The 25,631-nt window shown below is 52.1% G+C and overlaps 1 protein-coding gene across 2 annotated transcripts in view; it reads left to right on the top strand.

The window, feature by feature from the left end:
* The window catches only part of cdh4 (cadherin 4, type 1, R-cadherin (retinal)), a 91,370-nt gene that overhangs the window by 53,597 nt on the left and 12,142 nt on the right, over nucleotides 1-25,631 (top strand). For both annotated transcript variants that reach the window (XM_086117541.1, XM_086117542.1), the window contains exons 3-7: nucleotides 8,407-8,633; nucleotides 11,202-11,384; nucleotides 19,803-19,958; nucleotides 22,250-22,394; nucleotides 24,650-24,822. In XM_086117541.1, coding sequence (XP_085973667.1) covers nucleotides 8,407-8,633; nucleotides 11,202-11,384; nucleotides 19,803-19,958; nucleotides 22,250-22,394; nucleotides 24,650-24,822 — 884 coding nt within the window. The remainder of the gene's footprint in view (nucleotides 1-8,406; nucleotides 8,634-11,201; nucleotides 11,385-19,802; nucleotides 19,959-22,249; nucleotides 22,395-24,649; nucleotides 24,823-25,631) is intronic.

The raw sequence follows: 25,631 nt of genomic DNA on the forward strand, positions 1-25,631 counted from the left end.
GCTCATTCTGTCTTCTGTCGCCGCCATTTTTCTCCCGCCTCGCTGCCATGCTGTCACTCCATCACGTCTAGCTTTTCTGTCTGCTGCCCACTCTCTTGCTCTCCATCTTCCTGCCTGCCGCCCCCCCCCCCCCCCCCGACGGACCGGTGCTTCGGTGAGAACATGAAAGATGAGCAAACACGCCGCCTGTCACCGGTCGCATTTTCACTTCGGCTTTCTCCCCAATGGCAGCCCTTCTCGCCGGCCGCAAACGTCTCCTTCTCGCTTGCTCCTTCCTTCTCGTGCTCCAGATGCAACATCCCAAAGCGTCCCCTTTCCTTCGTTCACTCCCAATCGAAGAAAACTTTGCTGCCTTTTTTGCGTCTCGTGTGAGCGCTCCGAAGATGAGCGACTCGGTCGGCAGAGACGCAATCGCAGCAATGCAATCTTGTCCAATTAGGCAACTATCTTTACAACGAGACTCCCATAAAAAAACAAACAAACAAGAACTTTTGAGTTCAGGATAACTGTCTTGCCGTCAACACAATTGCTGCAGTTGTGATCAGAAAAGAGCCTTTCGCCAATCCTGAATTTCCAGCGCTGGCGGAAGCTCGATATACGGACAGCGCCGTGTTTAACATTGGACAAATTCTTCAAAGGGAATTCGAGGCAGCATAGTCGTCATGAGAAATGCACGTATGGATCTTTGCTCATTTGTCCCCATAAGACCCCCCGCGTCGATAAATGCACAAAGCCAGATTTCCAAATTTCCCTGTCGACCTTGACGCTATCAGCCCTAGACTATGTCAAAAGACATTTCCGTCCTTATGGAATGACTCTCTCGAGCATCTTTCCAAGGCTTTTAGATGATCGACGTGTAGATTGTGCACCTCGGCATACTGCGGTGTATTTCTACGCACGACGCTCACGGACAAAAGATACCATGAAGGTTACTCCCTTCTTTTAAATCATCCAATATTTTGTTGATGATTTTGTGGATTGATTGATGAATGTTGCTATTTCCCATCCCTCGAGTAACAAACGGGAGTGCAGAATGTGTACAAACAGAAATGAATCGGGATGCGGTCACTGGTTTGGTCCGAAATGACAGCAAAAAGTTGAGTGTTGTTTTCCGATTGAAGCAGATGTTGACAATCCCATGACGTTCATCTTGCTTTCTGATCAACGGATCAAAATAGGAACGAGCCCCCGTTCATTTGTAATGGATTCTTTTACCTCTCCTGTTCCACGGTGGACGACCGACGCCCCGGACAAATCCGCCGGTCGATCGCGAGCCTCATCCTTTCCCGTTCACGGCGCCCCCGCGGCAAACCGAACTCGCTGCGCCTGCCCAGAAGTCGGCCGAGTGAACTCTTATGCCATCGGTGACGCGACTAAACGTTGTGTTTTTCCTAGCTTAGTTGAGCGATGACTTGTATCTCCGTAGCCGGTGTGTTCATTTAGCCTCGCCTTTGAACTGAAATGCCGCATTTCCTGATCGATTAATGACTCGTGCTCTCCGGTTATTTTATCGCAAGGTCGTGCGTGATGCATTATCAGTTAATGAGAAACGGGGAAATGTCTGGCTTGAAAGATGCCCGGGAAAGGTAAACACGCACACACAGAGGAGAGTCTCTCATTTGACCTTTCCAAGGAGTCCGCCCCCCCCCCCCCCCCCCCAGTTCCACAGTGAGTTGTCCAGTAGCGATAAGAATAATGGTTTGGCGCCATTGCCCATAGGGGACCAGTGGCTCATTCCTTCTCATAGTTGAGCAGAGAGCCGCTCTCTACTCTCGTATTGCGTCTCCTTCATCGAGAGCAGACAATGCGCTTCGGACGGACGGACGGACGGACGCTGCCATGAAGGATCGCGGGAGATCTCGTTGATAACCGTCAAATGGCAACTCCGGGAAATAGAATCCATTTACCGTTCCTGCCACAACTCCACCCCCTCTGATAGATCGATGACTTCCATGCTATTCCTCGTCAAAGATCTTGGTCAATGTTTTGGGGGGGCCAGAAACAGCGCTTGTGGCCGCCAGAAAAAGGTGCGCGGTGAAAATCTTTTCTCGCTCTTGCTTTACGCCTACATCGTTGGGCTACGGGATCAAGCAGAAAGCGCTTGACAAAGGACGTGTCGGAACAGGTGCTTGCGTGACGAGGAAAGCCGCCGGACAGCCCTCGGATATCACCCCTGCGCGCACCCCCCCCCCCCCCACCCACACACACACAAAAGATTTTTTTTTTAATGTGCTGAGGAGGTTTTAGTAAAAGGTGACCAACTGACAGAGCAAATTAAAGAGGCACCACTGCGCGGCGTGATACCGGATTAAAATAATGGGCCGTGACAACGTGTGAACGGAATGATCGATCAGCGCGATGAAATGATGGCAGAAGCGAGTCAACGGCACACAGCGTGGCGCCCGCTCCCGCCGTAGTGTCAGTCGGCGCGATGAGGAATGCTCGTTTGGGGAGTCGTAGCTCGTTGATGGTCCGCATGAATTCGCGATTCAATGTTAAGATTTCAAATCGCTTTCTTCTTACTGCTGTGCGGCGCGCTCAAGTAGTTGCGCCCGCATTGTTGCCTGCGTCGTTGTTCAAGTGACGTTCGGTCAACTGAAACCTTTTTCGCGTTGAGTTGATAAGCAAATGCTCGCTCGTTGCCCAGCCGTGCAGTGTCGCGGGCGATGTTTGTTTCTTGTCCATTTCGTTGTCCGCGTCGTTATTTGTCATTTATTCGGCTGTGTTATTTGGAGTTCACCGCGGCGGCGTTAGCGGCCACGTCTCTGCAGCGTGTGGTGTGTTCAATGACACCTCGTAAACGACAGCGAACGCATGCGTTTTCTTGTCGACAGTTGCAAAAATGGATGGCTAGGAATCGAATTGCTTCTCGAAGGCTTTTGATAATCACACACATTGTATATTTTTCTCATGAGGGAGGAAACGATATTTTGGTGGCGTCCGTAAGAGCTACGAGGAGTCGCACATTGATGTGTTGCAGTGGCGGAATAAAAAGAACATGTGCGATCCACCCGAGTATCTGTGGTGTTTTGAAGCGACGGCGACGCGCAGCTGCAGGCCGCCGCCGCATTCTGTGATGGCCCCTCAGACATGGCAATGGAAAATAAATGTCAGGTGCTAGCCATGGCTCAAGTGGGGCTTTTTTTTTTTTTTTTTTTTGGTTTGTTTGGCTTTTTTTTTTTTTTTTTTTTCTTGGAGTGAACTCAAAGCAAATAAGAAATCAGGTTGGTTGCTGAATAGAAGATTGCACTCCGGAAGGCCGAGGTCGTCTTCGTCCTGAAGTGCGGCTCCTCTCAAAGGGCAGACTGATTCCTCGGATGACACGTGATCGTTTTTGCTCAAGTGCATAGTAAAAGAGCACCGACTGTCAAAATCGTGTCACGCATTGGTTCAAAATGAGCGACTCCTTCCACACCCTCTGCTCTTCGGCAAACTGAAGTTCATGCGTTTTAAAAAAAAAAAAAAAAGGATGATACATTTAATCACCATTAGAATTGCGGAAATGGAATACTTTGCTCCAGGGTGGCCGGCCTTTACGTTTCAACCTTGACTACTTCTACTGTCTCACCAATGGCAAATATCGCAAAACGGTGACCGCGTGCAATGCCGTCCGTAGTCCAGTGACGTGTGCACAACAACAGAAGAATCCACGACACGAACTGGCAAAGATGGCCGATGACTGACCGCATCGAGGGAGGGAGTTGTGGGGGGTGCTCATCTGTCTGTCAGTGTACCAGAACCCTGTCGTGGCCTTGATCCGGTCACAAGGATAAACAGATTAGTTGTGTACCTCGTCTTCGGGGGCCCTGAGACTAAGCATCCCTTTCCCCGAGGGTTTGAAGGGGAGACCGGATTAGCGAGCAACGGATGAGGAACACAAAAAAAAAAAAACCTCACACAAATGGGATCCGTCTGCAGTCTAGTCACTGGATTTGTAAGTCGCAGTCTCTACTGGAGAATAAGATGGATGTTTTATTATTCTGACACCAAGTCACCGTTGCCTCATTGCTCAAGACTAATCGATTCATGCAAACGCCGTCTTGGCTGAGCGACACCCACAGCTAACTCATGCCGACTCCTCCAGTATCAGTCGGATTGATTACAGTGAGCGTTTTCCGATGTACTTTTGCGCTTTTTATCACAGAGTGTTGCCTCATCCTGGAGCAGCTCTTATTTAAAACGCGTCTGTCTGCCAGAAAAAGAAGATATTTCTGCTCATTCCTCTGTGGGGTTTTGCCAAGCTAATTAGAGCAATTGTTGGGAATCAAATAAAGATGTTGAACACGCACGCTAAACAATCACCGGGGAAGTATTCCGGCGCACTTATGCTAATAAGACCCGGGTGGATGGCGGATGGTGGCAGAAATGGTGTCATTCGCAGGCCGAGGCACGTTGCGCTCCATCGGGGGCGGGCAACTGGTACGACCGCACGCGCTCTCGAGGGGCCCCTGGAATCATTTGCTTTCTTTTCTTTTTTTTGGGGTCAAGCGACTCAAAAAAAAAAAAAAAGATTCAAGAAACGCTCTTTTCTCTGATGGGAAATGCGAAATAGGGATTAGATGAGATCAAATGGAGCCCCAAACATTTGCATACATTGTGCTGTCCCCGGCCATGTCCCCCGCTGCAGCTCGACCGACGGACAAGTCCATCGGTGACCATACCCGTCGATGGTTCTTGCGATTTCTACACCCTATGGGCGAGTCAAGAAGGTATCCAATTGGAACCAACACATAAAATCGGCCAAAAAAAATAGATGGCTCTTTAGGGGCCAGAAATAAAAGAAATAAATCTGCAACTTTGCGAATGGCAAGTGCGCGGGGGTCAATTGTCGTTTGAAAGTGGAAGAAAAGTCAAGAGTTACCTTGTTTCTGACGACGACGTCGTCCAATTTGGCGCTGACCTCCATGGTTAGAACTACTCAGAGTTGCTCCGGTCACAGAGGCAACGGCGCGCAATCTGTAAGTCGGCCATCCCAAAAGTTCTCTTTCATTCTAATGAAAGGCACCGATGCCTCGTGTCAGCTATTAAAAAGTTCAAGCGTTATCTAAAACGAAAAAAGTCGCCTCCTCACATTAAACCGCTTTCTTTGACGTCGTGTGAGACCTCCAAAAAAGTGCGAACGCGAGAGTAATGACTTTTCATCACGGCAATTATATGGCTCAGTGAGAGGCGCCGATATTACCCAGAAGCCCCTTTTGTTCCCCGATCTCGGCCCAAAGTTCATTCGGCCAAAGTAGTATGTGCCCCCCCCCCTCCCTCCCTCGCCTCGGGCAATGTACAATCATTAGCTTGTACGAGAAGATAGCCGCCATTGTGTTGACTGACGTCGCCTCGAGGCCGTTTCCTCGCTTCACCTCTTTAAAAAAGATATCGCCGCGATTAGCGGCGATCCTTCTCCGCTCACGCTAAATCGAATGGCCAGCCCGTGGGGCACCGTGCGTCCAAGAAGTGCCATCCGGTTAGAAAAAAAAAAAAACAAACGGAAAGAAGAATAAATGTGTTGGTGCAGTTTTCCGTGTCTCGAAAGGAACGTTCGTCCTGATCGTGGAACACGGGGCTCGTGGATCGATCGGGAACCTTTTTCCCGGTATCGTCCGCTTCCTTGATGCGCTTTACTGGATCGCTTCAAAGGCGGGTTTCGCATCTTCGTCGCGGCTGCAGTCGCTGCTGATGTGACAATGAGCCAAAAGCCAGAGAGGATTTCAAGCAGGGATTGCGATGCTCATGCAAGTTCACAGCCCTGGGAAACCCATCCAAGCATTCGGTCGTTCCAGACACTGTTTTCCAAACCATCTGGGTCGCAATTTATACTCGTCGGTATGTATCATGTAGAGCAGCGATCCCCGATGTTTTTCGCTTTAATGTCAGACAATATTTTCAGGGAAAAGACACCTTTAAGGTGTGGCAGATAAATATGATATGACCTGCATGAAAAGTGTGTAGTATTTGCGAAAGCTAAAATTCAACGCGAATCATGACACGGGAAGGTCCCGTCTGGCCGCAGCGCTCTCTGGTCGCGATGCTAACCTTTAAACGCGCCTTCAAAATAAGATACACCGCAAATACAAAGTGCATGAAAAATACCACCCGCATACAATGCGGAGTGGGCTCCATGCGTGTGAAATCGGACTCCCGATTCTATGGAATGTAGCCTTCTTTTCCTTGAATTCGCAAAATGTGGACCTTGAAAACGTTTGCATTCTCGTTAGCGTTTAGTGCGAAGACAAATGCCGTTCCATTCGCGCCGTTGAATATTCAGAAAAGCTCTTCGGCGTATCCCGCGCCGCGCCATAACACATCTTTCGGATTTAGATCCATCAACACCAACTCCTAAACGCGTCAAGAGCGCGCAGAAGACGCCGGTAAGAAGTGACATTTTTTTTTTCCGATCACATGCGCCGGGGGGGGGGGGGCAACTCTCATTTGAGAAATCTGTGTACCCACCCACTCGCGAGACAAGAGGAGAGAGACCGCGTCAATCAGCGACGCCTGCGACTTCAATCTGTGACCCGGCCGCTTAATTGCTTCCTCTGCGCCGCCTTAGCTGCCCCTTTCTCCTTCTTCATTCCTCAAGCCCGCTCGTGAACGCACACATGAGAGGAGGCTAATGCGGAGGAGATAAACGGCAGGGCCGGAGACGGCCGCGTCCTCAGATAATCTCAATGGCGTCCCGTTCCTTCAGCGAGAGACAAATTTGTACCCAAAATGAATGTGAATGCCGGTCTGAAAAACACTTCGCATGAATTAAAAAAAAAAAAAAAAAACTCTGACGGAAGACAGCAAGTACGATGCTAACAGAGCGCGTCTTGTCGTGCCGCTACGCAAACGAGCTCATCGTGCGGCGCTCTCGCCCTTGAATTGTTGCATGCGGCTATCACAAACGGAGGAAGCCCGTGAAGCCGCCGAGCAGAAAAAGAAAATCGGAATCCGACGCGCTAAAAATCTTCCAGCTGAGCAAGGTGGCCCGCACAACATCATCCGCTTTCTCACGCAGTCTCAAAGACCTCGACAGCCTTGTCGGCACCTACGCCTTCACCGGGAAGGCTACGGGGCGTCTTCTTTCGCAGATGTTCTACCTGCACCGGAGATGGAAAACAAAGGAGGCCTCGAGCGGATTCCACGTGTCCCGCGCCGTAACGACAAGTGAACGCGCGCGTACCGGGCGCACACCCCGCGCGCGCGCGTGGGTGAAGTGAAGTGACGTCACGAACAGTTTTAGTCCCCGATGCATCATTTTACGGAAAGAGAGCGCCAGGCGCGCCCTCTCCGCTTGCTGGCCCCGCCCCTCCGGGCACACACTTCTTCAGTCGCGCGTGCCGGCACCAACCGCGCATGTCGCACGTGCCCACGCACGGGATTTCTCGACTGGCGCCTTCCCTTTTTCACTTGAACCGTGAAGCCCAGAGGTCGAGAGATTATTTTGAAGCTGCCGGGCGAGCTTTTTTCAAATGCGTGTTGTCTCCACCTCCGGTCTTGAAAAATAAAACCCAGCAGCACGTTCGCTCAATTATTCTAATCTTTCCGTTGGGAGCCTGACATTTGATTGGCGGCCAAGCACTGCCGACATCCCAAAATGTGTGCGCGGGCAAATCAAAAAGTGGGCTTTCCACCATCGTTCTCATTTTAGCGCGTCGGTTCATTGGCTCGGAGGAGGACTGCGCCGCTTCTGTCGCCACGCCGGCATATGGCGGCGGCCCCGACGTTTTTTGTGCGCGAAAAGGCGATTTACTTTGCAACGGGCCGAAATGGTGAACGCTATCCTGGATGTGGGGGCATTTTTGTGTTTTCGCCACGACCGCTACCTGGCGAGTCAAGAGTGTTGCGTGCAGATCTCCGCCGAACCCAAACGCCTTCGATAGAACCACGTTGCTTGTCAAGACCTCTATTCAGTGTGGTGGCTTTTATTGGGGTGAGCGTATTTTCTGCCGATCGTTTGATGAAGGTCAACTGTTGACGAGAGCTCCACTTCCGTTAAAATCGGACGGCTTCTTTTGCAATCGGTTGTTTTGGTGTCGTCGTCGTCATTGTCATCTTTTCCACCGCGAGGCGGCCCGCCGCCGAGTTCGGTCGGAATTTGGCGGCGGGAACAGCTCGTCCTCGCGCTTTCCCCGGAGAAGCCGAGAGTAATTCCGTCCCGACGTCGCTCTGCGTCTCGTCGGGAAAGAAGAACGGTGCAATAGAGAATCGGGCTCCCCCGCGTATCCGCTTCAGAGAAAGATAAGCGCTTCGTTTTGCCAGAGATGTCAAAGTGTGAGGAGTCGCGAGTGACAGCAAAAGGGATGAGATCTTTCAAGACGCCGTTTGATGGCTGCGGGTTCATCTGAAAACGTGTCGAGGATTTGCCCGAATAAATCTGGCTTTGATGTCCTCTAACTCTGTCACCTCTTTCTCCGGCTTTCTCCGCAGTGACGTTTGAAGAGTGCCGGCGCAGCAGAGAGGTGGGCTTTGTGAGCAGCGACCCCAACTTCGGCGTGAGGCCCGATGGCGTCGTGTATGCCGAGCAGGAGTCCGCAAACCTTTCGGAGCCCGTCCAATTCATGGTGACCGCCCGAGAGCTCTTTGACCCGCGCGTCTGGGAGACCACCGTGAAGCTCGCGCCGGCCGGACATCCCCATCCTCTCCCCCTGACCGAGGTACCCGACCCATCCCGTTTCTTTATTTCCGCTTTTCAAACGCAAGCATCCACTGAGCGGATGCCACGCCGGCGCCGCCGCGCTCGGTCGTAAGTCGAAAGGCCGCCACTCGGCACAGTGTGCAACGGCGGCGGCCTCGAGCCACCCGGAGTGCGCTCGCTCTCCATCGCTCGGCCGGTGCGTCCGTGAAGCTGGCTCACGCCAACGCGCTTGAGACGCGGGCATCCCGTCGTCAGGCCGCCGGCAGCGTTTTACTCGTCGGAGGAAATGCGCTCATCTTCCTTGCGGAAGCCGACACCGCATTCACTGGCCGCTGGTTTTGAAGAAAGGCGAGAAGCCGCCGGGCTAGCCGGTTGTTTTTGTTCAGCGCAGGGGAGACACGATGCCAACGACTTGCTGGAGTTATCTCCCATCAGAGCTTTCTTGTGGCGCTGTCTTGAGAGGGCGTCGCTTTGCCTTGAAAACAAAAATAGCTCAGCCGCAATGTTCATTTTGCAGGGTTCCGTGCAGCATCTTTGGCCTTTGAGTCTTTGGGCGGGCTTGACGCGCTGGCGCTATCGCACCCCGCCCAGGTGGCGCGCCTCTCGTCGAGTGCTCTCCCACCCGCACCGATTTCACGGCACGCCGGCTCGCTTCCTCCGCCGGCTTCGAGCCTATTCGTTACGCGCCGGCGGATCTGAAATCCACCGGTTTCCGCAACTGCTTTGAGTGCTTATTTGATTTGCATTTTTAGCACGCTCGGCCCAAGATAGTCTCACCCGTTGGCGGGAGATTCCGCACGGCGCCGCCAGGTGGGGGCGGCCTTGGAGCCTTTTGGTTCCGAGGTCACGGACGAGCAAAGTTTGCGGCGCTACGTTACGTACGTTCATGGCCGGCGAGTGCGGACGCCGGAGGTGTCCGAACTACGGCCCGGGGGCCATTTGCAGCCCGCCGTCCATTTTGCAGCGGCCAGCGACATGATAAATAAACAAAAAAAAAAAACTGTCAACTGACATTTGACATTTAAAAAGATGAAGGTGGGCAGAGTGAGAAGGGAGGCCGTCAGAAAATGTGGGGGTCACTACTATTAATGATGAAATTAAGCAGATAATACAAACAATCTACAATTGCTTTCTTGACTGACTTTGGTGTGTTTCAAAAAGTGGACGAAGGTTTAAGTGGCCCCTTCATCCTTCCACTTTTTTCTGTGTATGCGAGATTCAAACGAAAAAGTGTGGATGGACCCCCCCCCCCCCCCCTCGGTGTACAGCCTGCGCTCATTTCGCATAGGTTGTCAGAATTCCACGCGATGCGGGCAAATCCGACTCCAAAATTGAACGTTCATTTGATTCCTTTTGCGAGCACAACCTTTCTCACTCGCGCTGTGATCTCTCTTCCGCAAATTACACGACGACGCCGAAGACATATTGCGCCGCGCACAGAATGAGCCATGAGCTCACGTGCCGTTGTCCTCCTTGTTTGTCAGACTGCGGAAGCTCCAGATGTCGCGTCCACGGCTTGAGGGGCTTGGGTCCCGCACAATGCTCAGCATAGCCGGGAGCAGAGAGCTGCCAGCTGGCCCTGCCAGCCTCTGGCTCTTTCAAGCCCTTCGCACTCACTGGCTGGATGGCATATGCATCGTGGCATCGTGTGCCCGCTCAGTGTCGCGCACAAGTGGACAAAAACACTTGCAGATGCGCTTGGATGACGACTCACACGCTGTCCGTTCGGAAACAACGCAAAAAAAGTAGCAACAGAAGAAGTCACAAAAAAAATCAAAAACCCACGACAGAAGTCCAAACCAAGACGCTAAAGCAAAGTGAGCATCAAAAACCCATGACAGAAACACAAACATCCGACGCCGGGTGGTCGGCGTGGCCGTCCTCGGAAAAGAAAAGAGCCGGTGACGCGATGAGCAACAGGTGCGACGCTGGAGGAGAAGCCCTTCAAGGCCGCCTGCTGGTCACCAATGGAAGACAACCGTAACGGCTTGAATGTTGAAGATCATCAAGCGATTGCGAAGGTCAGACAAGATCATCCAAGTCATCTTCGGAGGCTATCTTGAAATTGTGACACGGTGGGGGCTTTAGATTCAAAGCAGTCTGAGCAACGGGGTGCCTTTCGAACGTGGGCCTTTAGCTCATTTCACCCACGGACCGCGACACCAAGCGCCGATCATTCGTCAACCGAGTGAAGTGAGGCGAACCACTTTTGGGAGAAAAGGAATCAACGCGAGACCGTACATGGCTTCAGCCGAGTACAGCGGCAAAGTGAAGCGCCGTCTCCCGTCCCGTCGTCAGCCTCTTTGTTATTGCGGCAGTATTTCATCAATATGCCATTTATCTGATGCTACCCTGACAGGAAAATGTCACGTTGTTTATTGGCTCTGGCGGTGACGCAAAGGAGGGAGACGTGCGCCGATAACGTCGTCGGCCTGAAAACAATCGAAAACATCCACCGAGGCCGGTGGGCCTCGTGACATGTGACGAAGCGCGACTTCAAATGCTTTCCTCCTCGCCTAAATAAGTCTTGTCCGAACTCCCGCGTCAGTGGAATGATTCGGCACGACGTGCTTGTGTTTCTCTCCAGGTCAGCATTGAAGAAATGCTCTCCAGAGTCTTGGATTCCCTCCCCCGAGTCATCCGATTTCCTCACAAACACCCGAGAAGCTCTTTCGGGAACGGGCTGAGGCGACAGAAGAGAGACTGGGTCATCCCGCCCATTAACGTGCCCGAGAACTCCCGAGGACCCTTTCCTCACATGCTCGTCAGGGTGAGTGGCATTTGTCCAAGCGGAAATTTGGGAGAACTCCCGGGACGCGAATCCCAACCGCCATCGCGCGAGGCCGACTTCGGAATGTCGTTCGATGCCGAGTCCGACCGTGCAAAGCGCAGCCGGGAGAACGAAATGGTTGCGCGTAGCTCAGATTTCCTGGCTGAAAATTGTTGTCAATGTCCGGTAATCCCTCGCGAACGGGACCGGACCCCCCCGCGAAAAGCGACAAACTGCAAAGAGGAATTTTTGTGTTTGTCTGTGGATGTCATGTTTGCATATAGTTAGCTGCGAATCGGGATTTGACGGCTCTTGCGCCGTCTGTTCGCCCCCCCTCCGTTGGTGAAGGTCTGCGACTGCGGGCATTTGACCACAGACCACTTACGTCGTCGTCTGTCTGATCGCTGACGTTATGGCAAGCAAGAAACATCACAGGGACATGTTTCAACGATGCAAACGGTATTTATGCTTGACATCGTTGAGACAAGGCTTACAACAGTACACGTATTCACTTCAGTCTTTTGTGATAAAACCTTTGACGCTAATTAAGATTCCTCAACATCGAGGCTCGCATTGGTGGCGTAGAAGGCGACTCTCTCTCTCTCTCTCTCTCTCTCTCGCTTGACTCGTAGGATGGAGGCGCGCACGGTGTCGCTGAGGTTTTTAAATTGGAGAAAAACTTGTTGATGGGTCGCGCTACGAAATGCGTTGATGGCGGCATCTGCGTGGAGGGACCGGCGTGCTCCCACACGCCCGGCGTGCATTCGTAGCCTTATTTTGAAGGGGCGAGGCTATGAGTGACGTCGGCTCTTTGTTCGGCATGCACGGAAACCTCATCGGCGCATCAACGTGAAACAACGCATCTTTCCACAAGATGGCTCTGCCGATATGGCGATATATTTTTTTCATTCGTTGGATTCATTTTTGACGGGGGCATGGGGGGCCGAAGCCGCAAAACTTGAAGCGCGAAGTGGCGAGGGATCACTCTATTTCCTTTGCCATATAGTGAGTCAATGAACAGAAGGCGTACCAAAAAAAAAACCCAAGCGCAGTCTCAGAGGAATACTTGAATGGTGGATTCAAAAGCGTTTTCCCTCTGCGCCTTAAGTCAATGGAGTATTTTTCACATCTCAGTGCATCTCTTGCATTGACACGAATGATTGTAGTTCTGAGAACACCCACATTTTCCCAAGTGGAGGAAGCCAAAATGCACTTGGAATTACTTTTTGGTCTGTTTTTTTTTTTTTTTGCACTAGACCTCGATTGAACTTGAGTGTTCTTGTCTCCCTCATATCCAAGTACAGCATGTCGCGGGATAACAGGAACCCCCTCGTGTTGCCTTGAAACGCGGCAGGGAAGCCAACCCCACTTTGACCATTCGCAAGGTTCTGAAAGCAATCCGCTTGTGTCCGCGTCTCCCTCGCGGTCGCCGTTGTCCGCGCTTTGGCTTTGGCGCGACGGCGTTTCGGCGACGGAGATGGCCCGACTTGCATTTGGAACGAGCCGGCGGATGACCTTCAAAGAAGAAAAGTTTTTCCGCGGAAGGCGTATTGCCGTCCGTCTCTTATCAGTCACCCACACGGGCGTGCGGCTTTTCCGCTGGCATTTCCGACACGCGCGCACACGCGCACACAAGAGCATTTGTACAGCGAGGCTTACATTGTCGTATTACAGAAATCGTCTTTCCCAAGCGTGTTGGCATGACAGCAGATTCAAGCTCAACAACACACACACACACTTTATTTTTCTTTCTTTCTGTTTTGCCTCAAGTACAAGGTTCTCTTTTTTTTTTTCCTGATTCTACAATATCTTTAAAAGCGATGGCGAGTGGCCCTCATTGTCGCTGTGATGGAATGTGATCAAAACAGGGTGTGGCTCGTCTTCTCCCGACGTAACCCGGGAGAGACTCAAGCGCGCGCGATCCCGCGCGGGATAATTACTATCGATGATCTGCGGCTCGACGGCCAGATGGATGATTTGAATGGAGAAAGGCAACGGGGGGGATTTCTTTTTCAGAGGAGCGCGCCTACTTGCGTTCAAGCACGTGACTCGCTCCGACGTGCGGTCTCGCTCTCCGTTTGTGACCGAAAATCAGACCGGGTAGCGTTTTTCTGTTCGAGATGATAGTTTGTTGCCAATTTCTTTCAAGGCTGGAATGAGGACGGCGCCCAATTTGCATTCCCTCCCGACTCCGTTGTCCCAGAATCGGTGCCGTTCGCGCTGACTCACGCGCGCTTAACAAGGTTTCCAGGAATAGTTGCTCCTCTTTCTCGCGATGAGGACACGCTCCCTCCCGCGTGCAATCCCTCGACAAAGGATTTGAATCATTCACCTGTCCCCCGATGGCTTTGGTGTGAAGTCGTTTCGGGAACGGGCGGGGTTTGTTTCTTGAAAGCGCAGCACCGTACCTGCATTGCCCGCCCGCGAATCTGGGGGGAGGGGGGGGGGGTGCTTCCCTTTTTCGCAAAGTACAAAACGCTCCTTTTGATGTTGGCGTCTCCCTCTCGTCTGTCGCCTCCCTCTCGGATGGAAGACGACGACGCGCTCGTAGATGATCGTTGCTCTCGCGCGCCGTAATGAGCAATTCTCAGAAGAACAATCGACGCCAGCATTTCAGAACAAAGGTCTTTTTAGACGTTGCGAAATGGAAAATCAAAGACACAAATGCTGAGTCTGAGGAAGGTTAGTCGTAGTGGCTCCTTTCATTTGTCTTTGTATTGAAAAAAAATTGCACGAATAGTCCCGACTGATCAATCGGCTTTTGTCGAACACAAACAAAATATGGCGTTTCTTCCGAGAACTCATTCTGTTGACGTTTCATTATTTTAATCACAATCTGCTACTCCGAGTAAAGCGTCCGTTTGTCAGATCGATATTGTCTCGACCGGGGGAGCTCCATAGGCGCTCTGCGGCCCGCTGCTTGATCTATTTGCCCCCCCCCCCCCGTGATAATACGCCGTGGGCCCGTAGAATGGCTGCGAGCGAGATGTTTCCTGAATGAATTGAAGCTGGAAACCGGAGCCTCCGGTGCACATCTCGACAAGGGCGCGTGCGCCTCAATCCCGGCGTTCCCAGTCGGACAATTGGAAGGTGACAGTCCCAGTAGTAGAAAAAGCCTCTCGCTAAAGAACTGTCAAGCACTCTGACCCGGCCGGCAGCTCGCTCGGAACCGCTCGCGTTGGACTCGCGTTGGCAGCTCGAGTCAGCGATCCAAACCGGGCGATTGGTCGGAGCGAGCCCGCCTCGGGCACGCCCGGAAGAGCTTTCGACCGGCCGCGGGCGGGCCGGCGCGGTGGACCCGCCTCCCGTGGGAGCGCACGGCAGGAGATTGTGCGGAAGCGTGCGCGTTCATGCTGAAATGCGCAAGGACGGCACGAAGCTGCGCGGCGCCGCAAAGCCCTCCCTTCCCTCCGTCTTAGACCCTTCGCGCCCCGTTCTTCTCCTATTGTGTAAGACTTGCCGAAACTGGCCGGGGTTTCATGCCTCGCCCGGATGGACGGTCCTTGACTTTTTCCTCTTGTACCGTGCGTCCGTGGGTAGAAGAATGCAATCGAGCCTCTTTGGTCAGTAAGGCAAGCCGTCTCGGTGGGCCTCCGCATTCCTCTTTTTCCGTCTCATTATAACCGGAATATCTCCGGCGCTCTTTTCAACGCAACTTCATGGATATATTTTCTTCCTTCTTCTCCCACGCTGTGATTCGGGAGAATTAATGTCATCGTTAATGCAGAGCGACCGCCGGTACAATCCAACAGGATTCGCTCTTCCTGCAGAGCTCCTCTAAATTGTCTGGCTAATGCCCTAATTGGGTTTGTTCGTCACTTCTTAACTCCCATTAATATTTGTTCTCTCTGTAATTGCTTTCTTTTTTCTTTTTTTTTGCTGCCCAGCCCTACATTTCATTCCGCCATCTGGTTAATGGTCCGAGGTGGAGGCAGTGACGCGCAAGCGCGAGCGCGAGGGCATGCTTGAGAAAGCATCTCATCTATATTTTAAAGCCGCAAAATGTAAAAATTGTGCAGCCGTTTTGTCCTCGGGGTAACTCATCAAAATCAGACAATGGAGATGATCAAATGGTCACCAATGGAGCGGTGGAAGAAATCCGGTTTCAAGGAAATGTGTTTCGTCATTTCCAAAGTCCACTACTAATTTCAAGATTATGTAAAAAAAAAAATAAAATAAAATAAAAAATGTTTGTTTGACGTGATTGTAGGTGAAGTGATGGCTAATAATTCTCTGACATCGGGAGCTCCTCGCCTCCGGGTGGCTGCCGTGTTTCACTGCCATCTTTCTGCTACGGAAACTCAAAGGGGCGGGACGTTTTGCTGACACCTCTGTGGCAAATCGGGGGCACCTCAGCGGATTAAAGGAATTCATGAAAATTAGTTTAAAAAAAAAAGGCGCAATAACAGCGTGAGTACAGAATCCACCAACCTTCTTTCGTTCAACACTCATTTACTGTGGACTGAAAGAATTTTCCTTCCTTGCCCCCCTGCGGGGACAAAGTGGCAGCACAAACAGAGAACAGAAGAGCGAGCTCATTTCATTCCAAAAAAAAAAAATAATAATAATACAGAGGCAAAAAGCGGTCCTATCTCAGTGCTGGCTTCCTATTGTGCTGCCTTTGCATGAACATCAGGAACGCTATGTTGGCTGTCAACGGCTCATTTGAGAATTATGAAAGTGGAGCCCCCTTGCAGCAGCACCAAGATCGGATCAAAGGCGCTCCTGCCATGTGGTGGTGATTTATTCTACTGAAATCACACCCAAAGCCTCGATACTTATTGAGGTGCTGCACGAAGCCCATTTATTAAAAACATTTTTTATACTTTTTCCAAAAAAAGGTCACTTTACATTTTGGCACTAAATGATGAGGCTTTTTGCAAACGTCATTTTACGTATCGGCAGTCAACGAGTCCGCGTTGGAGCAACATAGCGATGGGTGGCCGCATCGCTTTGTTTCCCGTGTTTCGGCAACTCCGATGCAAAACAAACAATTTGCCGGTTGCTGACTGTAAAAAGCTTTGAAATGAAGGACGCCACGACACAAGCCCGAACCGTTAAGCGGACATAGGACATAAAATAGCCCAGCAAAGAGCGGAGAGCCGCGTTCGTCCCGCGCGCTTGTCTTGGCGTTAGGAGTCAGCATGCGCTGAGCGTTAAAAATGAGTCTGCTGGAATTTCGCTTGCTTTTTTTTCCTGCTGGGGTCGGATCAATCAAAGGGGATTGGGACCGACCCAACGTTAGTATTGCTCGAATTGGAACGCAAGTGGCTGTGCTCCGTGAATATCCTTCTGTCTGCGCGTCCCGCGTCACCCCCAAGGGATTTACGCAACAAGAATTCTTCTTCCTGCTTTGGCTTCCCGTGCCTCTCCCTCCCTCTCCCCCCCCCCCCCCCTCCACCTATTGCCATTTTTTCTCTCACGCTGATAGCCTGTCCCAGAGGATCCCCGTGGTTGTCAGGAATCAAGGAAATCACTCTCAAAGAGCTACAAATAGGTCACTTATCTGATGTCTGGTCTGATCTGAGGGAGGCAGACATCAAGTTAAGTCGCTTACATCTGCCTTTCTGGGCTATTTTTACTGTGATTAGTAGCCAGTTAGTCCACCGGGAGCGGGAGAGATGATGGTGATAGCGCTCGCTGCCTTTCTTTCACTCTAGGCGCCAGGGGAGGAGAAGAAAAAAAACAAATGGCAGCTTTTGTCATTAGCATTCCATTCGAATGGGTTGTCACTCATGGGATTCGCGCCGTATTCGTTTCAAGTCCTCTTATGAAGATGCTGCAGTCAAAGTGACGCGTGATCTCAGGGCGACAGCAATGTGTGCAATGTTAAGCAGGCAGAGGTCACCAAAATGACTTCAACAGGCCAGCCGCACGCCGACTGCTTTACGATTCGGGCAAGACGCAATGACCGGCAACTGTGTGCACGGTTTGGAGCGGGGGGGGGGGACTTTGAATTATTGAACTGAGCTCGTTCCTCACTTTGTGAACACGCCGTGACTCTTAGCTGCCAAGCACTTCACACGGAGCTGGCTCTTGGACTCGGAGGCATGAACAAGACAATGTTCACTTGGAATCCAAAATGAACTGAATCCAAGTTTTCAGGAGCGTTTTGTGTGTGGGTTGGCGTTCGTCAAGATGACGATGGGACCTCGAAGGCGCGGTTGTTGAGTTAGCCGGCGGTATTTGTCCATATTTTCAGTGGTGGCCACGCCTCCGCACGCCACCTCGCGGTGGTACCGCCGCCGCGGCCACTTCCACGCTGTGTGGACCGAGATCTGATCAACGCCACTCCTGCCATCTAGTGGTCATTGATCATACCAACGTCATTCCCGCAGCCCGGATACTGACTGCGCAGGTGCGCAAAGCCCTTTATTCATCCAATCCATCCAATTTCCGAACCGCTTGATCCTCACTAGGGTCGCGGGGGGTGCCGGAGCCTATCCCAGCCGTCTTCGGGCAGTAGGCGGGGGACACCCTGAATCGGTTGCCAGCCAATCGCAGGGCACACAGAGACGAACAACCAACCGCGCTCACACTCACACCTAGGGACAATTTAGAGCGTCCAATCAGCCTGCCATGCATGTTTTTGGAATGTGGGAGGAAACCGGAGCACCCGGAGAAAACCCACGCAGGCCCGGGGAGAACATGCAAACTCCACACAGGGAGGCCGGAGCTGGAATCGAACCCGGTACCTCTGCACTGTGAAGCCGACGTGCTAACCACCGGACTACCGGGCCGCCCCTTTATTCATATTTTCAAATTCATTTTTTAAAAAACCACCCCGAACGTATTTCTACCCTTTTGGCACTAAATGTTGGGGTATTTGCAAACTTATTTTTACCTTTTGCCATTGAATTCCAAAAACAGACAGAAAGACGAGACTCGGCAATATGATTGAGAGACGCGTTGTACTTGAGATTACGCTTGGTTGCCGTGTCGACAGGGTGGGGGGTGGGGGGGGCAACCTGCGAACGGCTTGCGGCAAAGTTCTGCTCTGTGGCTGTGGGAAGACAACTGTGGAAATTAAAAGAGAGCCTATCGTGTTCAAACAGAGAGATGGCGCCGTCAAAGCCGAACGGATGAACTCGTTTCATTTTCATGCATGATCTGCAGACTCGCAGACCGGGGAAATTGCGTTGGAGAGGAAGCGAAAGATAGCCAGAAAAGATGATTCCAGCTTTCACTTTTCTCCATTTGAGTCTGCGATTATTGCCGAACCAAAGTAACGGGTCGGACTCATTTAAAAAAAAAAAAAAAAAGGCAAAAGATGACGTGAGAGCATTTGTGGATCAAGTCCCCCAAAATGAGAAAGGCATCGCGGTTGCACTGCCTGTTGGCGCCGACGTCCTTTTGCCTTCGTGTCCTGAAAACATTCGAGGGCTCGAAAAGTGGAACGAATGGGCGGGAGGGTTTCAGTTGAATGAAAAATGTGAAAACCTCAAAAGCGATGACCTTGGACCCGGAGAAGGCGGAGCTAAAATAGCGTCCGGCGTTGACGGGCTCCACCGTCCTGCGTAAAAACCAACAAATTGCAAGAAGGGGAAACAAGCCGCAGCCTCCGCCAAAGTAACCAAGCGCTCATCCACAAGACAGATGTCGCGCGGCCACGTCGAGCGCAAAGCTGTCTGATAGCTCAACTGTCTTCCGAAACAAATTCATGCGGTTGCACTTTTCTTGGCCACGTCTTTGGGAAGAAAGAAAAGCTCTGAATGGGTTTCTGAATTTCCACGAGCAAACGGCTCCCGTCAGCGCGGGCTCCGGTTTCTCATTTATTGCGTTCGCCGATCAATCCATTCCGGGCACTCGGTACGAAGGGAGGCGGAGGCGAGAACGTTCCGTCGGGAAAGCCAGCAAGCCAAGTCTTGTCACACGAATGGCGGCGACGCCCGACGTCTTTGTGGACGTCGTGAAAATCAATGGCGCTGAAAGAAGTACGACAAATCCATCCCTTTTTTTTTGTCAGCGAGGCGCTGAGCAAAAGTATCGATGTGCTCATCGCGGTCGCGAATAATGAATGCCGCGAGGCGTTCAAACGGAAAGGCGGCCCCTCCGCCTTACGTGAGAGCAACACCTCGGGTGCACGGCGGAATTTGACGCTTCGCTCAAAGGCCCAATTATCAGTTGTCACCTCGCCGCAGACAAAAAAAAAAAAAAAAGAGTCACTTTTACCCCTCCGATATGTCAAGAAACATCGCACTAGTAGCATGAAGACAACTAGGTGCTTTTTTTCGTTTTGGGGGTTGGGAGGGGGCGGGTCTGCGGCAGGATTCGAAGGGGGCCGGCCCATCATCCAAAGCAGCTCTACTCTTGTCCGTGAAATTCTTCCGCAGTGGACATGGCATGTATTTGGAAGGGAAATGCTCTCCTTTGATTTTATTTCTTTCTCCCCCCCCCCCCCACACCCCCCTCCCTCAGATTCGCTCAGACCAGGACAAAGACTCCGGCATCCGCTACAGCATCACCGGGGCGGGTGCCGATCAGCCCCCCGGCGGCATTTACAACATTGACCCCATCAGCGGCAACATGTTTGTCACTCAACCCCTGGACAGAGAGGAGAGAGCCTCCTTCCACGTAAGGCAATCCTCGGATAATGGCGCGTCTCGTCCGCCGGATTGACCTCGTTAGCTCCCGCTCATCTTCGGTGGAAACGTGGCCCCCTACAGGTTGCGTTTATATCGCCCCAAAAGTGCGACACCTCCGCCCCGGCGCCCGTCAGCGCGATAGACGGTCGCGCTGCCGACAGAACTTATGCAAACGCACGCGGCCGTCCGTCTCGGAGGAGCGATGGAATAAAAGGGAGTCGATCACTTCGGCGTCTCCGCCATCACCGGCGCGCACGTGCCGTACGAACAGGCGCGAATCTTCCGGGGATCGTCTTCTTGATTGAATTGTCTCGTACGTGGCCTTCCCAATCTCTTCTTACCTTCCGCGCTGCGGAAATGTCAAGGAAGACGTACGCGTGTTTGTTGACCGCGCGCGACCTCTCCCCGCGCACCCGGCCAATCGGGATCGATAACGCCGGCCGATTGTCGGTTCCCGGGGAAAAGAAGCGTCACGCGTATTCGTTTCTCGTCCGGCGGGGCTCCTCGTTCGACTCGTGTGGACTCCCGCTGCTCTGAAAGTGGTGCATGATTTATGGTTAGCAAACGTTGCGAGCGACGGGCCCAGGGGAAATTTACCCCCATCTCTCATTTTATTTCAACTTGACAGGAAGTTGCGAGCATTGCCTGAGCTCTTACGGGCCAAACTTTGCTCGTTAGCCGGCCGCTCGCGTGAATAGAGAGAGAAGAGCCTGCTGTTTTTGACGGACGAGCACCGGGGGGGGGGGGGCGGAGAGGCCGGCTCATCGTCCGGGCTTTGGCTTTGTCGGGCAAAGCTCCTGTGACTCAGCGAGGCGATCGAGCAAATGACATTGAGTTGTTCCTGCTCGCTTGTGTCGGACGAACACGCGCGCGCCTCTCACTGGGCCGCATTCACACGCCCAAAGACCCGCGTCTTATTTGACCACTGCGGCGTGGCTGATGTGTGGAATAGCTCAGCGCGCATGATGTGCAAGAACGTAACGTGAGCTGCTGCGTCGGGGCCCAAATTTGGGGACAAGCGGTCCACAAAGGACTTGATTTGCTTTCGCCGCTCATTACGTCTTGCCCCTTTTACGTGAAGCGGTTGATCCAAACTTTTGGTCATAGCTTTGTCAAACGGTAATATGACCAGAGGTGGCCGCAATTTAGGGCGCGCGTATGTTTCAATCGCTCGGATATTTAAGGCACGGCGAAAAGCGCTCAAAGGTGCGTGTGTGTCAAAGTTTGGTTGTGGATTACGGCGAATCCTCACAAAACGTGCTTCGCCTTTCGCGGCTTCTCCGTTGCACGGATTTTTTGGGAGTGTGTTTTTTTTCTCCGTAGAGTGCATCGTGTTCCGCATCCGCATTGGCCAATGGCAGCAGTCTCCGCGCCTCGTCTCCGTACCGCTTGCCAACTTGACCTCGGCTTCTTTTTGGCACGTAACCGGCGCGATTAAACGAGAGTTCTCTGTCCTTGACAAACGGGCAAATCCGAGCCCTTGTGGGCCATCGTGGAGTAAAAGTGGCCCCACAGAATAGCGATTTCATTTCATTTCCTACTTTTGCAAAAGCGTACGGGCGCGTAGAGTATATATTCCGTCAACTCCCCGCCCACCCCCGCATCTCCCCCATCCGCAATCACATTGCTGGGTTTTTTTCTGCCGAATTTAGAGACACACCAACTATCATCTGCGGGGCATATTCAAATGAACACACACTCGGGACTGAGGCCCGCATACAAATCCACGAGCAACATGGCCTCAGTAAACAGAGTCTTAAATGAATGCAAACAAAATTGCAGCTTGCTTCTCACACATGCTCGCACGCGAGCGGTCCCGCTAAGTGAAGTCAGCCATCTTTGGAGTGTGCCACATTCGCCGCTGAGAAAACAGATGGAGCTGCTCTGTCGGTTGTCGCCATTGCTGCGACTCAGCCAATGGCAAAATTGCAACACACAATCGACGGGCCTTGCGGTGTGCCCGGGTTAGCGCCCGTTCTTTCTTTTTCCACCGCTGAAATTGGCCGCAGCTCTCTCTCCGGTGCTTGAAACTGATCCCAATTTCAAGCACCGGCTACGTCGGGGGGGGCGTTATCATGACCATCGCAGATGTAGAGGAATGACCCCCCCCCCCCCCCACCCCCACTACCCCCTTTTTGGACGGCAGAAAGCAATGAGCCAATTTAATGAAGCTCACGTCCAAGTTGGTCTGCGAGCGCGCCGTCCAAATGTGTTGAGTATTCCTGCTGTCGAGTGTTTGCGTGGCGTCTTTGCTTTGCTTGCTTGCATGTGCGTCGGCAGCTGCGAGCCCACGCGGTGGACATGAACGGCAACCAGGTGGAGAATCCCATTGATTTGTACATCTACGTGATTGACATGAATGACAACAGACCCGAGTTTAAGAACCAGGTGTACAACGGCTCTGTGGCTGAAGGATCCAAGCCAGGTAAGTCCACGGCAGGGGGCAGGGGGCAGAACGCGCGGCGGCACCCTTAAAACAAAAACCAACCTCGGACCGCTCGCCTCTGCTTTTCACGTGTTCATATAAAATGTTCTTTTCCGGAAAAAATCAATTGTGTCACCGTAAAAAGAGATTGTATGATTCGTTGGGACTTGAATAGAATGGTTTTGCGGGTTCGTTGGGAAGAAAATGTGCTTTTTGACTTGTTTAATGGTTCGCAGGCTCTCGATCTCGTTCCAACTGCCGAGAAGCCAAAAGGGCACTTGTGTTGGGATTTGAATGCAAACTCCAGTCAAATTTGCGACTCCAATGGCAGTAACGGGAACAAATTGTCGGTGCGGCCGCAGCGCGCATTCAGCTGCTCAAACGAGGCGCGAATGGCTCTCCCCAAGCCGCTTCGTTTTAATGGAGAAAAGTGGCTGAAAATCGGGCTCGCGAGAGCAAAACTGGATGGAGCGGGATTTAGAAGGGCATTATTCTCTAGACCGCGGCACCGCACTTAATAATGGACCTGGCGAAGGCCCGCTTTACTGGCGGTCCGGCGACACACTTGATTTCACCGGCAAGCAGCGGCGCGCAAAGGCGGGGCTGACGATGCATTCTTATACTTTTTGACGTGAAAATGCCCATCCACCACTGGCCTCCAAGCAACTTTGACTCGGGCCACATTTCTTCGATTGGGGCTTCGTTTGCCCTCTTGCCCAACGGATGCATTATTATCCGGTTGCGCGACGCGCGGACAGAAGCGGTAGCGGGCAAGAGAGCGATGCCGGCCATCGGCGAGCTGAATTCCAGAGCAGAATGTTTCAGTAGATTTCTCGTCTCGACCGGACCAACTCTTGTTCTAACAATCAGACCCGGAGGACCCGTGTTTGTTTTCACAGCGTTCACTTATTGTTCTGTTGCAAAGTTTAATCTCCAGGGGATTTGTAAACAATATGGGAAGGCGTGATGTGCGTCCGTGTTGGGGGGGGGCTGGGTTTCTTCTCAGTGGAGCGTGATTTCATATACACAGAAGCTAATTAGAGAGAGCAACCAGACAGTTCTCTGTCTTTTTTTCTTTTTGTTTTTCATTTCATCCCGCGCTCAGAATGAGAACGGAAACGGGGCCGCCGGAACGCGGTTTTGATCCCGTTGCGTTCCGTCACGCCAATGAGTCTCCTCGCTTCGACCGACACGCCTTTTGTGTTGTCGTGGTAGTTTTTTTTTCCCCGTTGCATTCCGATGGTGGGTAGCCAGCCCCGCCTTCTTCCTCTTATTTGCCAATCTCTTCTCTAATTGGGAGGCGGAAGTTGATTGCGGCTGAAGATGTTGAAGCCGCTCGGTATCGCTTCGAGGATTAGGCGGGGTCACGTGGGCAAATTGACCGATAATATTTGCATTTGCCACCGGAAAAATGTTCGGCTCCAGCGATTTTGCTGAAAAAGCAATTAGGATTCGGTATTAGTATTCAAATTAAAGAGGAATTAAACAGGCTGAGAGATGAAGCCTTCCGGGCACGCCGCTCGTCTTTGCGTGCGAGATGGGGCTATCGGCAATCCGTCTCACTGTAATGAAAGCTACTCGGGCCAAAATGTGAAGCGCCTGATAACATTTGAAAGAAATCCGCCTTTTTTTCCCCCCTCCACACACTTTTGACATGATTTCAACCGTCAACTTTTCCTTTGCGGGTGGATGACGAACTCTGGCTCGGAACTTCACGAAATGGAATTCTTGGCCGCAGCGACGCCGCGGCGGGAACGGCCGCGCCATTTCCCGGCGACGCCTGTGCCTGCTCACTGTTCTTTGACAGTCGTGACGAAGGCGTGATGTCAAATCTGTTTTGAAAACGCCCTCGGATTGACTCCAATTCGCTATGAAAGCTCCCGGAACAAACGCGGTCCCGAGGGAAAAAAAAACAAAGAGCATAAAATGTTTGCCGGCGGCGCATTAGAAACACCGTTGTGTTTCTAATGCTAATAGCCTCGTTGCGTTCCACCATCGAGGCTATTGGCAAAGGACAAAACGGCATCCGCTGCCATCGCCGCCTTTTGTTTTGCTGCGCTTCATTGTCACCCCCCCCCCCCCCCCCCCCCCCGAAAAGTTGCGTCACGGCAATTTCCAAGGTAAAATACCTTTGCTCCCCACCGATGTTTTTTTTTTTGCCCAGATGTAAGCGGCGCTCGGTTGTCATTTTACTTTGCTCCTCGGGGGAACTTTTTTCCTCGACGCTCTCGCTCGACGGTCTTTCCTGTCCGCAGGCTCGTCGGTGATGCAAGTGACAGCCAGCGACTCGGATGACTCCACCACGGCTAACGGCATGGTTCGCTACCGCATTCTCTCGCAGACGCCCCACAGCCCCATCCCCAACATGTTCACCATCAACAGCGAGACTGGAGACATCGTGACCGTTGCGGCCGGCCTGGACAGAGAGGTGGACACGCGTGTGTGTGTGTGTGTGTGTTTGTGACGGGGTACCCTGAACAAGCTCGGAACTTGGTTTGAAGTCCTTCTACGCAAAATCCATTTTCTCTCATCAAGTTGACCGCATCCATCTGCAAATGGAACATGAATGAGGGGAAATCGGGACTTGGAAATGTGAGCGTTATTGGGGTGCAAACGTCGACTGTATTCGTATAAAAGACAAAATTATTTGACATCGACATTAAAACCGTCGGCTAAAGTGTCCCCGTTTGCTTGCTCTCACATTGCAGCCGATCCGCAATTTGTTTCATTGGAATATGAGCAGTTTGTCTACTCTTGAGGAGGAAGGGGCTTCGCGGGCTTTAGCCTCATTAGCGCTTCCCCCCGTCGTGACTGAACGCCAATTCTTGTGATGAGCTTTCTCCGGCAAGAGCCTCTCTGCTCGGAAGGCGCACGCCGCCTTCCGCACGCCCCTTTCGGCGGGCCGACGACAACGTCCACGCCCGCTTCGTCTTCGTCGTGAGAGACGGCTCGCTGAATTTCGATGAAGTCGAGGGGCTTGCGTCGATCTCATTCTTTCGGCCTGAATTCTCCTCCTTCGGGTTACGTTGAAAAAAATGAATCCGTAAATGAGGCTCGGATGTCAGGGTCACGCAAATTGCTACGCCTTTCAGTTGTGCTTAAAAAAAAAAAAAAAACGGAAGTGATTTGACGAGTTTTCTCAAGTCCGATTTCAGTGGCCTCAAACAAAGCAACACACTTTGCGCGTGCGGACAAAGCCGTGGCATTTGGGGAGAAAGCCGTGAACTGCTCAGCGTT

This window comes from Hippocampus guttulatus, chromosome 8, assembly GCF_054856545.1.
Source record: "Hippocampus guttulatus isolate MCC_2025c chromosome 8, RoL_Hgut_1.0, whole genome shotgun sequence".
Lineage (NCBI taxonomy): Eukaryota > Metazoa > Chordata > Actinopteri > Syngnathiformes > Syngnathidae > Hippocampus > Hippocampus guttulatus.